Here is a 17,096-nt window from a genome sequence, read left to right as displayed (position 1 = left end):
TGCCCTAAGCACAAACCCGTCTGGAAGGGAGGGGCTCCTCTATTCAGAATCTCCTTGGATACATGCAGGCACAATCCACATTTCTAAACTAGCAGATTCTACTTTTCAGGTAAGGGACAAAATTGCAAACCACTGAAATTCTGCTTGTCGGGCACTTAAAGATATGTTTTTTTAATGCAAAGACAAGTGGTATAAGCAGTTTGTAGAAACAGGAATCGTGCCTATGTCCTCTTCCCAACGTATAGAGCACTTGAGCAAAAGGGTAGGGTTCAGGGGGAAAGTCAGTGAGAGACCAAATCTAACACAAAGCATTTTACACCATGAATTGGCCACAATGCAAGTTGAACCTGTCAAAAAGCTCCTCAAATGTGAGCTGGCCATCATACCCAATGAGATCACAAATTATTGTCAAATTAGATTTGTGCCAAAGGCAGAGATCTCTAAGACCTACTACCCCAGTTGGGAAGAGGAAGGCTCATCACAAGCACTGCTGGGGCATCTGGCATCTTTCTTTCAGAAAGAGTGAGAGTGTGAGAGTAACAATGCAACATAACTTGAAAGAGACGGGGGGGGGACTGAGAGGAGTGGAACCTGAACAGTGGTCTCCTCAAGGGAAAGCCTGGTCAGCCATTTAATTAGCCACCAGAACTGAGCCGCTAATAACATTACTCAAAGTGAAGAACTCTAGGCCCACCCAAACCAGCAGCAGGTTCACAAAATAATGTAAGAGGTGAGGGATGACCACCATTTTTGACAGTGCAATGACGACAATTGGGAAAAGGAGAAGGGCTCTCCAAAACTAAACCTGAGAAGAAATGGCTGTTACTGCCATGGTTAGTTTGCCCTTCAAGGGGTCTCTCACCGAATGATAGATCCAGATGCCCAGAAAGTGAAAAGTGTCCCGCCCTCCCAACAAAAGGGGCCTCCTCTCAGGTCAAGGCGGGCCTTGAGGGCCCCCTGGAACTAGAGGGGAAATGAACACCTTTGACCAGTTGATTCGTATGACCGAAGTGGACAGAAAGTCCTCAAAGTGTTGTTAGCGCACTGGAGAAGTGTACTGAAAAATCAAAAAAATCCACCTAAAGCAAAAAATACATTTTTTTTATGTATTATTAGTTATTAGAAATGATGTATAGAAATAGTTAAAAGTTATTTTATTATATTTTATTAAACATTAAATCTATATTACTTTTACATCAAAAAAGGTTGTTAAAATAAATCAATGTTTTATTTTTAAATATTTTTAAGCATTAATTCAAATATATTTATATTTTTAACTAACATTTTAATTTATTTAATTTTATTTAACATTATTTCCTATGGGGTTTTATTTTAAGTCCCTAGCTTCATTATTTTCTATTGGATGGTGTTGCAATACCACTGATTGACAATGTCTGGTGCTGAACTTACTTCAGCTCTGAGCTGGAGTAGATTTACTACTATTTGCGGTGCATTTTGGCAGTAGTAATTTTAGAAGCACAGTTTTGAATAGCAGTGGGTTTATTATTTTGTGAGTGAGTGCATGTATTTCCCTAAACCTGTGCCTAAACATTTCTTGCTCCTCGGTAAACCCCTCCCAACTAATAGTAAGCCTGCCCCTGTTTCCAGCCACTTCCGGTCACTTCCACGTTTTACTACTAGGTAGTAAACTTACATGTGTAAGGATCTCCCTATAGAAAATATTAGGAGAGGAGGAGATTTACCCTCTTCGGTTTGTAAACTGCATTCTGAAGTATGTCTGCTGTAGTACCACTTTAAGTACTACAAAATGCAGTTTGTGAATCTTGCCCAGGATTTTTTGGTTTGTTTTTTCACTTTACTTGCAGTGATTGCAGTGATTGTCCTATTGTTTTCAAATGAATTGAATTTTTTGCACCAAATGGGCTTTTCATCATTCGAGCTCGCTGAAATGCATTTCTAATATTTAGTTTTTCGATAGCTTGCACACCAAAGGTGTCCATTGCTTTTGTGTAGATGTAACTGCAAATTGAATACCTTCAAGCACATTGAGAATTTACACTTATGTTCCCTCCTTTTCTTTAGCATTTTGTCATTTGTCGACTCAGGGGCCTATGTGTGTGGGTCGTCTGCGTACCACTGAACATTTGATTATAATCTAATGGGTGTGCAGCCGGTCTCTTAAGCGCCACAAAACTGTTGCTGTTACAAACCCTTTATTTTTTAAGGAGCATATTCAGGTAGGATGCAGTAGTACACAGTGGTTTATGAAATCTGTCACCTGCCTTATGCCTGCAGGTCATGAAAATCATAGCATAGTCAACTATTGCACTGATTGTCTTGGTAGATTTTCAAGTTTGCTTCAGAAATATTAATAAGAGAAATAACAATTGTAAATTATGCAATGAAATGTTTGGTAAAGGAGACACTTCTTTCTGCTTAGGCAGGATATTCGGCTCTTGTGAAAGGTCCAGGACACTGTTTTGGAACAAGAATGCCGCTGACCAGAATACTGGTGAGGCTGTTTTGGTATAAAAATAAAGGAAGAATTTTAGACTTTGACAGATTAGAAAATCACTGGCATAGAGGAAGAAGAAACAGAATAAAGATGTTTTCTAGGTCAGTGTTGGAATGGTAATGTCCCCTGCATAATGTGCAGTCATGTTCCCATGCCCCAAGGGCTTGACTTTGTGTACTGATTGTATCTGGTAACCTGTTTTTTGATAATGGCCCTCACACTATCACACTAATACAGTGTGTATACAGAGGCCTAGACTTGTCCCTAGACCTGAGTGGGGTCCTGAACCCGTACCGTGACCTGAAAGAACACATCAAGCACACCCTCATTGCAAAGACAGTGGACTATTGTCCATGTCATGAGTTAAGTACATAGAGTGGTGGTATCAACATACCTTATTTTGTGTATCATTCTTGTGTAATGTTCCACTTTTATGCGTTACCCAGATCCTAAGGGTATGTTGTGTGTGTTTGTGTATATTGGCAGCATAGTACATGCATGGAGTCCATGACTGAATCACAATTATGGAGGCCTGACCTTGTACACAAAATGGATGGGATGTTGTTTTCCAAGACAGTAGAAGTGTATTGCTGACATTGCTGAAACTGAAGAGAGAAGACCTAGACATGTCATTTTGCTGATAACTCTTACTGAATCACTGCCTTTTGGAAAGTGGAGGGAGTAAAGTGTGTGACTGCAGTCTCTTTTGTTCAAGGTGAAAGGGACCCCTAATCTGAGGACAGTGTTTTGTCTTTCTCGTGATCATTCTTCAGTGTGGCTTATGACAGCCAGGTGCAGAAAATTAACAACTCTTTGGGCCTCTATTGTGAGTGCTCAAGCCTGGCCTGCTGTAAGGAGTATCACGCTACACAAAGGCTGTGACTAGAAAGCAGCCTTGAAAGGACTCTTGAAAGGAGATCCTGAACCTGTTCTAAAAGTGCAGCAGATCAGTATCTCCTGTCTGCTTAGACTGTCTAAAAGTGGGACCCACAAACTTGCTTGTTGTTCCATTTCCAATCACCCAATGCACCAGCTGTGGGAAGATTCAGCACTTCCAGGAGCAGCCATTCCTGACTGCACCCACATTATCCAGACATGATAGCTGAGAAGACACATAGAAACTGCAGGCTTGCGCCCAGCTCAAAGGATCAATGAGACTGCTTGAGAAGCACTGGCTCGTTCATGGCCTGGAAGACACTTGCAGGGTAAGAAACAATAAACTGAGGACCTCATTTACAAGAATCTGACACATCTGCCCAATGCGTCAGATTGCTTGCGCTGCCCTACAATCCCCTAACGACACCATGGAGGAACTGTATTTAAAATACAGAGCTCCAAGGTGCATGTTTTCACAGATTCGTCAAAAATTCTGATGTATCTGTTGGCGCTAAACTCAGGCATTGCTGGACTAGCGTAAAAAAAAATGACGCTACTCCAGCAATGCGAGTGGGCTCCCATAGAGAAAATGCATCAATTTTACCCCTTGTTTCAAATTCCCTTGTACATTGTACCTGGAGCAGGCATAATGTGACGCAATGTTTACAAGCTGACACGTTGGGCCCAAAGCGTCAATTTGTAAATCCGGAGCAGTATGCTAGCGCCAGTGCTGCATCAAACAAAAATGACACAACAATGGTACAAAGGCCTTGTAAATGAAGCCCTGTGTTTAAATAGTATTTGGGTAATATAAACCTGAGCCTAATCACTTATGAACTAGACCTGTGGAGGAATATGTGACAGAACAACTAGGTCCTAAACAACTATAGCCTAAACCACTACTGCTAAACAACTAAAAAGTCTCTACAACTAAGTACTGAACAACTACTGTCTAAACAACAATTGTGCCTGAATAACAATTGCCTTAGTTGTAGAGACTTTTTAGTTGTTTAGCAAGAGTGGTTCAGGTAAGTAGTGGTTTAGACCTAGTTTGTTCAGGATGTTTCCCCAACAATACAGATTAAAAACTCATTTAAATCACAATAAAAATATGCTATACCGTGCTACAGAGGAGCATATCGTGCCTGAGACATGCATCTAAAACATGAACAAGCCTGATCACTTTTGTGGTAGGGAACCTCTGTGCACAGTGAGTTCTAAGTAATTTTGAAAACAATATAACAAAGTATCATGACAACATCAATTGCTTAATAGGTATATATCTTCATACATCATATTGTGTATCCTTGCTTACACTGTGAAAATGAAAATAAAAATAAAAAAATGCTCCATATGTTTGACAATACATAATTCAAGATTCCTTCATGCAGTTGACATCTTTGGTGATTCATAAGATCCAATGCATTTCGGGACGTGGTTTCCCTGCTTCAGGGGTAAAAGCTGTGCATTATTCAAAAGTAAGACAAACAAATCCTGACAGGAAAACAAGGAGGGAGGACACACACAGAATGAAGAGGCATTAATACCACAAGCTTCTCTAAAACTCAACCTAGATTTCACAACCAAATGTGTGCAATCGAATAATAAAATGCTATGATAGGTTATTTCCGCAAGTAATGTGCAGTTCATGATATGTGAAACTTGTGAGATCCATGTGAAGCACTCTACAATGATCTCAGGTGCAGAGATTCTACACTATTTGACCATGTGTTGGAGCACTGAAAAATAATATTACCACCTGTGTATCATCTAAAATATATGAATGTCTTTGAATTTGGCATCTAACATTAGTGCTATAAACTACGTGCACTGTTAGACCACAAACCAAACAACCGCGTAAATCATACTTCCAAGTGCGGAACTGTCGCGTCCTGTGCTCATAAAAGCTTTGGCCCCTATGCTGTACAACAGTAAACCTACTTACTCCGAAGAATGGATGGAAAACATGGAAGTACAATACTGGTACATGAACTCAGCCTGTCAAAAATGAAAACATAACATCTTGTCATATCCACATGCCGTGTATTCTAGCAAGATGAAATTAATTAGTTTCCCATGTTACCTGTAAACGCCGGTACCATCCTAATTCACTCGATAAAGGCATTCACAACTCCCGAACCTAAGTAAACAAAAACAAGCTTTGCCATATAATATTATGCAGCAGTGCACACTGCCGCCACACCTGGCACACAGAAAATTAAAAAATGTCATTTGAAGCTATATCAAATATTATTGACAATAGGGCAGACACAGACTTATACATTAGAACAAGCTACAGAAATCTATTTGCTTCAAAAGAGACCAGAGTTGCAGGGGCACAAGGAGGGTCCATTACCCAACAAATAAAACAATTGGAATATTTATTACGAAGAGAAAAAGGTCAAAGATTCCATACCTCAACATTAATTCAATATCACTGTGCAAAACTGATCCCAAGGGGTCTACGACTTGCTATTGAACCTATGTTGTTCAAGGTTCAATTCAACAAAGCATTCATGGAAAAATGGTATGCCATTCTCAACAAGTGAACCTTTGATTTGATTTTACTTCTCATTGAAGAATTGTCTAAGGTTCTCAGTGATTTAGAGGAATAGATTTATGTATTAAAAAGTCAGGTTACATCTCGGATGGAACCGGAAGTATGACAAACCACCCTGCCAGAAATCACTACAAAGTTAGAGGAATGTAATAGAGATCTTCAGGAACATACACTAAGTAAATTCAAATGGAACACCATTGACTATAAACTTAGCAAAGTTTACACTTCGGCTGAGGTTTATGCGCAAACACAGCAGGTAGAAAACCAGCTACCTCATCAGAAGAAAGTGTGGTGTCTGACAAAGAAAAAGCTTCTACCTGTCAACCTGTTGAGCTGAGTATAATAACACAGGATCAATTATCCACACCTGATCAATAACTTACAACAACATTTGCGCAAGATAGGAGCATGCCTGATCCATCTTTTTTATTAGTGAGCCCAGCGACCAACCATCCGCCAGACAGTAGCAAACAAAAACAAGCATCAGCAACCGGAAACATCAGAGAGGACAGAGAAAAAGACATGGCTCACCGATTAATCTTCTGAGCCCCAACAAGATCTAGTGATTAACATATTTTGAATTGGCTTAACACCCCAACAGATAGCAATATTGAATAAATGTCTGTCATTTGTTACAACTTATCACATATCATGAACTGCACATTACATGTGGGAGTAACCTATCATAGCATTTTAACATTTGATTGCACGCATTTGGTTGTGAATTCTAGATTAATTTTTGGAGAAGCTTTGGTATTAATGTCTCTTTGTTCTATGTTTGTCCCCCCTCCTTGTTCTCCTATCTGTGTTTGTTTGTCTAACTTTTGAATAATGCACAGCTTTTACCCCTGAAGAAGGGACACCACGACCCGAAATGCATTGGGTCTTATGAATCACTAAAGATGTCAATTGAATGAAGGAATCTTGAATTCTGTATTGTCGAACATATAGAGCGCTTTTATTTTTTTTCACCGTGTAAATAAGGATACACGATATAATGTAAGAAGAAATATCCCTTTTAAACATTTGATGTTATCATGATACTTTGTTATATTGTGTTCAAAATTGCTTAGGACCCACTGTCAATTGCTGTACACAGAGGTTCCCTACCCCAAAAGTGGTCAGGCTAGTTCATGTTCAGAATTAACCACTAATTGTGATATAACACATTTCAATGTACTGTACCTGTGCATGATCCTGTTACATTCCAGTCTGTGCGAAAAGGCTGGTATCCATTACGGGTGGTGTACCCTTCCATGCAGTAGCATTCATAACTCCCGTGGGTGTTCTTACATGTTGCTCCATATCCGCACAGTCCAGAAATAGTGCATTCATCTATATCTGAAATGAGAAATGAAGCATGGTATGCTATTCATTAGCTTTGCATACAGTGAAGTTGTGTATTAAAAAGATGGAAGAATTACTGTGAATGTGCTACCCTCTGTCATTTTGTTCCCACTTGTGTCTTGGCTCTCACTCAGGAATTTGCTTCTTCCTCTGAATTTTCCCCACTTGTGAATTTTCTCCCACCTGTGATTTTCTTCCTATTTGTGAATTTACACCCACCTGTGAATTTGCTCCAACTTGTAATTTTGTTCCCACTTGCAGCGTTGCTCTCACTCAGATATTTTCTTTCTCCTGAGAATTTTACAAAACCTGTGAATTTGCTCCACTTATGATTTTGCTCCTGTTTGTGACTTTCCTCTCCTGTGTAAATTTGGTGACTGTCCTCCCACCTATGATTTTGCTTTTACCGCATGGGATTTTGTGCCCATTAATGAATCTACTTAACCCCTTTCTCTACCTCTTTACATATACTGCAATCCTACAACTCCAACTTTTCACACTTTCCGAACTACAATTCCATCAATTTGTTGAACAGCGCTTTTCTCCATCATGGGCTCCCTCCTCATCCTATCTCTTTTATCCTTAAAAGTTACCAGCCTCCATAAACACCATCTCTACTCTCTACCTGTCTTCACTACATCTCACCCTGCCTCTCCCCTCCCACCATGCCTTACCCACTACCACACACCTCATTTACAACCCCCGAATAAACACTGAACAATTTGTAAAATAATGAGTGCCAGTGCCCAAACCTCTGCACAGAAGCCCGCAACAGGTGTAATAAAATGTTGGCGCCGAGTACTAATGGTGCGTGGTCTTACATCCACCTATTGGCTCTTTATTATCAGACATCTTCTGCTCCTGTCTGACTGTTTTACATTTTTCTCTATCAGCATGCTTCTTTGTGTGTCTTCCCCCTCTTACTCTTGAGAAATGTCCGATGAGCAAAAGTAAGTCCCGGTCCACAAAAATGAGTGCTGGAGGCCCCACCGGCAGCAATTGGCTCAAATTAAGCACTGAGACTAAACATAAAAAATGACAGCAGAAAAAATATAATCTAGATTCCAAACTCCTCCTGTGTATGAAGGCCCATTCTAATTGTAACAAGGCTAGCAATGTCATTAACCATTTCCAATCTCATGTCCCTCTTTACACCTCACAGACTCAAAAGATTAAGGGCCCGCTTCACAAAGTTAAACGCAGACCTGATTTTTAAGTTTACCTTTGTGAATTGAGCCCTTAGACTTAAGGTCTAAACTTAGACTTCAGGTCTAAAGTTAGTATGTCATACAGAGTACTCTATTTTCGCCAACATAACTAGCCACATACCACTCCAAACACAGCACCGCTCACTACCTTACCTATCTCAACATAGAACTGCCCGCTGTCCACTTTTTCCATCATAATTATTATTGCCTCATTAATTGCTCATATTGTCAACATCTACAGCCCCCAGAACCTTTTGGCTCCTTCTTAGAAGACATCAACACCATTATAGAACTGCTTACATTCAACAACCCTGTTATTAGTCTTGTGAATTTCAATCTGGATTTAAGCCAAACACACATTCAGCCACTAACCAATCAAAAAGGTTGACAGTGGCATGTTATGCGGTATTCACAAATAATCCCAAATCTGTGTATAAATGTTGTAGAGGCAAGTAATAATCAATTAAATGTGTTTTTCTAAACCCTAGGAAAATAAATCCCTGCCATGCAACAGGACAGATCAGTGGGTGAACTGTGCACCATGAAAAGTGCATTAGCTTAACACCTAGTAGAAGCAAACGACAAACAAGCACAGGTATAATGTAGTTGTACAAACAAGTTGCAATAATATGGTTAAGTACGAAAAAGTAGTTTTATTACAAACATAAAAATTCACTGAAGCAGTACAGGTATTATCAAATTAAATTAAAATTTGTGGATGATGGCAGAGGCACCACATTTCCTCTGCTTTGCCTTGCTGCAATGTGGTGAAAAAGCAGAACATACAATCAAACACTTGTGTATAACATCAGATACACTATTGTTAGACCTGACAGCCTTAGGGTGGTCACTGCTAACTTTTTGATTGCCTCCCTCCACTTTTTGGACACTGTTTCCGCTAGGTTTTAGGACTCTGCGCACTTTACCACTGCTAACCAGTGTTAAAGTGCATATGCTCTCTCCCTTAAAACATGGTGACATTTGTTCATACCCAATTGGCTTATTTAATCTACTTGTGAGACCCCAGTAAAGTGCACTACATGTGCCCAGGGCCTGTAGATTAAATGATACTAGTGGGCCTGCAGCACTGATTGTGCCACCCACATAAGTAGCCCCTTAACCATGCCTCAGGCTTGCCATTGCAAGGCCTGTGTGTGCGGTTTCACTGCCACTTCAAATTGGCATTTAAAAGTACTTCCCAAGCCTTAAAAACTCCCCTTTTTCTACATATGAGTCACCCCTAAGGTAGGCCCTAGGTAACGCATAGAGCAGGGTGCTATGTAGATAAAAGGCAGGACATGTACCTGTGCAGTTTAGATGTCCTGGTAGTGTAAAACTCCTACATTTGTTTTTACACTGCTGTGAGGCCTGCTCCTTTCATAGGCTAACATTAGGGCTTCCCCCATTTACTGTTTGAGTGGTAGATTCTGATCTGAAAGGAGTAACAAGGTCATATTTAGTATGGCCAGAATGGTAATATAAAATCCTGCTGACTGGTGAAGTCGGATTTAATATTACTATTTTAGAAATGCCACTTTTAGAAAGTGAGCATTTTTCTGCACTTACATCCTTTTGTGCCTTACAATCCATGTCTGGCTAGGTTACTTGACAGCTCCCTTGTGCATTTCACTCAGACAACGCCAAACACAGGATGCTCAGTCACACCTGCACACATCTGCATACTGAATGGGTCTTCCTGGTCTGGGAGGGTGGAGGGCCTGACATCTACATTTGAAAGGACAGTGGCCTGTCCTCACACAATGGACTGCCAAACTCCCTACTGGGACCCTGGCAGACAGGATGGAACTGAAAGGGGACCTGGTGCACTTCTAAGCCACTCTTTGAAGTCTCACCCACTTCAAAGGCACATTTGGGTATTTAAACAGGGCCTCTGACCCTACAAACTCAGACACTTCTGGACAAGATACCACTGGAGAAGAATCCCTGAACCAGAACCTGCAACCTGCCAAGAGGAATTGCCTGGCTGCCCAAAGGACTCACCTGACTGCTTTTCTGCAAAGGACTGCTGTCCTGCTGTTGCCCTGCTTCCTTGCTGCCGTCTGGCTCTGCTGAGAAATTCTCTCCAAGTGCTTGGATAGAGCTTGCCTCCTGTTCCTTGAAGTCTCAGGACTAAAAAGACGTCATCTATGAAAAAGAACTCCTTGGGTGGTGAAAATCGACACACAGCCTGCAAGAAATGACGCACAGCCTGCATCGCAGTGAGAAAATCACTGCACGCCGAACCGGAACGACGCAGCCCGGCTCCCTCAGAGGAGATCGATGCAGCACCAGCGTTGCGACCGGAACTTCGATGCTCGGCCCACTGGATCATCGCAAAGCCCGACCGGAACGACACAGCCCAACTTCTTGCAAGAAGAATCGATGCAGCACCTGCTGTGCAACAGAAATTTCCATGCATCACCCAGCAGATCGATGAAGCCCCTGTGACTTTGTCCTGCACATCCAGGATTTCTACGCATCATATCCGGGGCGTCCAAAAACCCTGCAACCCGAAGAAGATCCCAGTCTACACCTCCCCATTTTCCACACATCTCCTCCTCTGCAGCCCCTTGCGGAAAATTTGAATGCAAACCAGGTACTTTGTGCTTGCAAGAGACATTTGTTGCTTTTTAAAGACTAAAGACTTCTTTCATCATTTCCTACGGTGATAACTCAAAGTTTACTTATCAAATCTTAATCGTTTTGACTTGCATTTAACCAGATAAATATTATATATTTTTCTAAACACTGTGTGGTGTATTTTTGTGGTGTTATACTGTGTTATTGCATGATTTATTGCACAAATACTTTACAGATTGCCTTCTAAGTTGAGCCTGACTGCTCAGTGCCAAGCTACCAGAGGGTGGGCACAGGATAATTTGGATTGTGTGTGATTTACCCTGACTAGAGTGAGGGTCCTTGCTTGGACAGGGGGTAACCTGACTGCCAACCAAAGACCCCATTTGTAACAACTATACTAAGTCTTTGTTTTGAATTTGAGGTACACCATTCGTGATAAATCAGCTTACAGGTGTTTCAGGACAAGGGAACTTTTTCAAAAGTGGGAAAAGTTGATGATATTGACATAAAGTCAAAATTGTACTCAGTAATAGAGCACCATAGTAAAAAGGGTTAAACCTGCAAACAAGATAAAGTAGCAGACAACATAGTGGGTAGGTATTTTTAAGCAGGGAGTAAGTCAGATAGTATAGATGTGTATTTAGATAAAATGCAAGGTCAAATAAAAGGCGAGAACACCAGAAAACTCAGCAAATAACTCATTAGTGCGAGAAAGATGGAGTAGCAATAATAAACAACAAGTAGACCATAAAGATGAGTCAGTCTCGCCAATAGGGTCCATAAAAGGTATTTAAAAATAGCAAAAGTATAAGGTCAAGGGCCATATTTATACTTTTTGCGTAAAAAAAATTAGCGCCGGCTAACGCCATTCTGAAGCGCCATGCGGGCGCCGTATTTAATCAATGACGTTAGCCGGCGTTAGCCGCCGACGCTGCCTGGTGTGCGTGAAAAAAAATGACGTACACCAGGCAGCGCTGGCGTAGGGGGATATGGAGCTTGGGCGCCAAAAAATGGGGCAAGTCAGGCTGAGGCAAATTTTTTGCCTCAACCCGATTTGCGCCATTTTTTCCGACTCCCAACCCCCATTGAAATGACTCCTGTCTTAGCAAAGACAGGAGTCATGCCCCCTTGCCCAATGGCCATGCCCAGGGGACTTATGTCCCCTGGGCATGGTCATTGGGCATAGTGGCATGTAGGGGGGCACAAATCAGGCCCCCCTATGCCACAAAAAAAAATAAAAAAAATACTTACCTGAACTTACCTTAATGTCCCTGGGATGGGTCCCTTCAGCCTTGGGTGTCCTCCTGGGGTGGGCAAGGGTGACAGGGGGTGTCCCTGGGGGCATGGGAGGGCACCTCTGGGCTCCTTCTGAGCCCACAGGTCCCTTAACGCCTGCCCTGACCAGGCGCTAAAAAACGGCGCAAAAGCGGCTGGACATCATTTTTTTTGACCCGCCCACTCCCGGGCGTGAGTTTTGCCCGGGAGTGTAAATACGGCGCACATGCCTCGGAGTCAATTTTTTAGACGGGAACGCCTACCTTGCATATCATTAACGCAAAGTAGGTGTCCACGCTAAAAAATGACGCAAACTCCATGGACTTTGGCGCTAGACGCGTCTAACGCCAAAGTATAAATATGGAGTTAGTTTTGCGTCGGAATTGCGTCAAAAAAAAACCGACGCAATTCCGGCACAAACAGAGTATAAATATGTCCCCAAGACCCTTAACATCGATTCAAAATCTACACACACAAATGGGTAACCATTAGACTTAACTGACATGTCGCGTCCTACCATCTAGCCTTCTTTTACTTACCATGCCATCATTCATTTAGTAGCCACTATAATTTTCAATCCTTTCCCTATAAAACACTCCAATTACCAAATGAAGACACCCACCAAGAACTCTGGGGGTAATTTCGACTTTCCCGCTGGGCTGGCGGGCGACCGCCAAAAGGGCGCCCGCCGGCCCAGCGGGAAAGACCCTGCAACAATGAAGCCGGCTCCGAATGGAGCCGGCGGAGTTGCAGGGGTGCGACGGGTGCAGTTGCACCCGTCGCGATTTTCACTGTCTGCAAAGCAGACAGTGAAAATCTTTATGGGGCCCTGTTAGGGGGCACCTGCACTGCCCATGCCAGTGGCATGGGCAGTGCAGGGGCCCCGAGCGGCCCCACGACACCCGTTCCCGCCATCCTGTTTCTGGCGGTGTAAACCGCCAGAAACAGGCTGGCGGGAAGGGGGTCGGAATCCCCATGGCGGCGCTGCAGCCATGGAGGATTCTCGGGGCCAGGGGAAATCCGGCGGGAAACCGCCGGATCCCCTTTTCTGACCGCGGCTTTACCGCCGCGGTCAGAATGGCCCTGGAAGCAACGCCAGCCTGTTGGCGGTGCTTCCGTGTCCCTCCACCCTGGCGGTCCATGACCGCCAGGGTTGGAATGAGGGCCTATGTCTGCTAAAGAAACCCACTGCTGGTCCATTTACCCCATCCAATTATCATCCCTTCTCCCAACAAGCCATTAGCCATTTGATCTAATTTCTCATCTCAGTTTCAAGCACTCTGTTCTACTGAAACTGACTTTTTGCATATGGCCAATTTGATTACCTCATCAGCCCACCCTAACAATCTATTGTCTATTCCCTATTTATAGACCTCTCATCTGCATTCAATATTGTTCATCACCCCACCCTGATTTCTAGTTGTCTCACTCACGCACTCTCAGCTGGTTCTCCTCCTATCTTTTCAATCACACGTTATTTGTTTCATGGTACTCATCAACTTTATCACCAAATTCATTACCAATTGGTGTTCTACAGGTCTGAGCCTTTAGCCCTACGTTTTTGCCACCAGGGCACTCTAAAACTTTGTCGGCTTTTTGGACATACCTGTCCTTCACCCTTTCATCACCAGGTTAGAAGATTTTTCGTTAAGAACTGGGCCTCATATAAACTACTTGTCCTAGCCTTTAAACTAAATGGACTACAAAATGTGCCTTGTATTTTTGTTTTGATCAAGAGTTTTAAATTCATTAAATAATGAGTCAGTGTCTTTGTACAGAATCTACTACAATCTTAGGTGGTTCTGTTTTCTGCCAAAATTTGGACAAATTGTTTCCTGAGAAATTGAGTGACTGGCCCAGGGTAATACAATTTGAACAAATGGGTAATTTTGGATTAAAACTAGGCCTAAAGGTACTATGAATCTGCCAACAGGAACCAAAATTTACATTTTCAGAGACAGGGAAATTGGCAAATTCCTAATAATGTTGGGGCTATTGGGATCTAGAAGTTAATTTGGAGGTGCTAGTCCAACACATACTTTGAAGGTGCTATCCAGTATTTCCATAATGCTACCAAGCAAGCAGACCAGAAATTATGGAGGTCAGAATTTAGCTTAGCAAAAATAGTGTCACTGCTTGGTACCTATAATAGGTTATGCATTCGGTGGTTCAGTCTAAAATATATTAGATGGTTTTAAAAAACAATCTATGGTCATCAGGATGCAACTTGTCAGCATTCCCTGATAACATTGACATGAACCCTATTATTGTCTTCAATTCAACATAATTATCCAATTATTTGTGAAATTGCTGTGTTTATGGAGTACCATATTGTACTCCTTCACTCACTCTCAGGCATTAGATGAGACACACTTGGCTGTATACTAGACACAGAGCTACAAATCCTGTGCCACAGGTGAGTAAAGTCTTCTTTTTCAGCAACAACCTGACATAGATTTGCACACTTTGCAATAAACATTAGTCTATTTATTACTTATTTTGGTGCTTATTTTCATGTTTTTTGTGATGTGCTGGCATATGTTTGGTAGCCACTTCAAACACAAGATGGATTTGGAAGTAAGACCAAAGTACCTGCAGAAAGCCATGACTTTATGTTGTTCAACCAAGATAATCTGCTTTCTAATTTCCATACCTTTGGCTTTTGTACAAGCATTGGACACACAGTGATGCTCATAAATCTAATTGTTCCTAACAAATGTATGTGTCAGGCCTCCTCCACCAACACCAAAGCAAAGGACTGAATGTTCTTCTGTTGCATTTAACATACCAAGCCATATGGCAGCATAACAAGAAAGTAAATATATGAAATGTACTAATAATAATAAACCTTGATTCTGGTTGAAATCCATATTAAGAAATGATTGCCCCTTTTACATAAAACTTTACTTAGCCTGCTATATTTATTTATCTGCCTACTACATATTTGAGAAGCGGAACAAATGCATGTCATTACTGAATGGAAAGTCACATATACTTTTTTGACCAAGAAAATGTTGATCTCTTAATGATTGCTACTTGTAGCATCAACTCAAACCAGATTCCACCCAGTTTGTTGCTTCTATAAACATGACTTGAAATAAGGCAGGACACAAACTGGATGGTAAATGATACACTTTTACATATATAAATTTACTCCAGCCCCTCATCCATCCGAATATAGTTAGGTCTAATTCTGGAAGATTCCAGATATGACTAACAGATGCTAGTCCCAAAGCACCTTTTTGTATATATGTGTCAGTCTGAATGTTCACACATTGAATCATCTGGGAGCATTTTTCCCTCCTACCAACAACAGTTTCCAATATGCCTTCATCAGGGATAACAATTTCAGTGTGAAAACCACTTTGATTGACTAGGATAAGCAGCGTTGGTCCTAAAGTTCTGGACTAAAATTGTCTAGGTGATTCTGTGCAGTAAATTTGTCTACTCCAAGATCAATTACGGATTGTTTGGGTCTGTAGGCTCCAGTTGCTTGCCAAGAAATCAACTGTGATTGCTTCAGGACAATTCCATCTGGAAAAGTGAAGATCAATACCCAGCATCTTGTCCTGGCACCTTGCTTAGGTTAATGAATATGTAGTGCCTTCTTGACAAGAGAGTCAGGAGAGTGAGTACTTGTCAACCACAACATCCATACATCTTGGCTGTACACAGAAGACATTTAGAGAAAAGGGTCATGTGGATGCCGGCCAGGAAGAAGGGCTAAACCAGGCATGGAGAGTTGCATCTTTATTAAACTCCCTCTGCTTTAGCACCTACTGGATGGAACTCTATTCTTTCAGCTGATATAACTGCAACAGTTGAGCAAAAATAAAAATATCAGCACTTTGTAGAGCACTGTAAGCTCCTAGCTCCTGTTTGGAGAACCTTTCCTCCTGACAGCTCTTAATTTGGAATGTAATTTTGTACCCCTGGTTTAATCTCAGGGACTAACAGTTCATTTCCCAAATCACTCTGAACCTTTTTCTTTCTAAGAACTGGTAAGGTACTTTAAAAAATTTGGATTTGTATGAAAACTCTTGTTGTTATCTTTAATACCAACAATTAATATAGGTAACTTCTCCAAAAGCAAGCCTTAATTTGTGATAGGTCCATGATTCATAGTTGGTATGCTCATATGGAAGAAAACAAGATCCCCTTGGATTCTTCAAGGATCCTTTTCTGAGTAACCCTGTGGGAGATGGGGGAACCCATGCTTCAATATTTTCAACCAACTATCACAGCAAACCTCAAGTCCACCTTTCTGGGTACATGACACTTTCTTTATTTTCCTGTTGCTATCCATATCTGGTATACAGATCTTGGAGAATGTTTATCAGTTAATACTGGTCAAGTTATTTTCATGGGGGTTCCCTAGACTGCAGCTTGATTTGCCTGCAGTTTTGCTTTCCTGCTGGTTCTGCAGGGCCCAGTACAATTGCCTGTGACTCATTTTTGAGAGACGATATGAAAATGCTGCGGAAGGTTTGATGTTGTAATCGAAGATGTCAGATTTCACATTAGTTTTTTTTTTTTTAGAGAAATCACATGTCTTAACTACATCTTTCAGTTCTGTGTTTTCTTAAATGTCAATTGGAATATATTTGTTGGGAGGGATGAGCAATCATATTTTTCTGTTCAAAACCATTTAGGAAATATGATAGTTTTCGGTGTCACCAAGAAGTGTGTTACTTTAGCCTTCCTTTCCTGTTTTTTGCAGTCAAGATCATTTTGGGCCAAAAAGTCTGTGAATTAGCTGCATTTAAGAAAGTTA

General features: G+C 41.5%; 1 protein-coding gene across 2 annotated transcripts in view; it reads right to left on the bottom strand.

Moving 5' to 3' along the window:
* Positions 1-17,096, bottom strand: part of SUSD1 (sushi domain containing 1) — a 521,732-nt gene that overhangs the window by 384,981 nt on the left and 119,655 nt on the right. For both annotated transcript variants that reach the window (XM_069238712.1, XM_069238719.1), the window contains exon 4: positions 7,098-7,253. In XM_069238712.1, coding sequence (XP_069094813.1) covers positions 7,098-7,253 — 156 coding nt within the window. The remainder of the gene's footprint in view (positions 1-7,097; positions 7,254-17,096) is intronic.

This window comes from Pleurodeles waltl, chromosome 1_2, assembly GCF_031143425.1.
Source record: "Pleurodeles waltl isolate 20211129_DDA chromosome 1_2, aPleWal1.hap1.20221129, whole genome shotgun sequence".
Taxonomy (NCBI): Eukaryota; Metazoa; Chordata; class Amphibia; order Caudata; family Salamandridae; genus Pleurodeles; species Pleurodeles waltl.
Note: the sequence above shows the minus strand (reverse complement) of the source record. Positions and strands in the feature narration are given on the sequence as shown.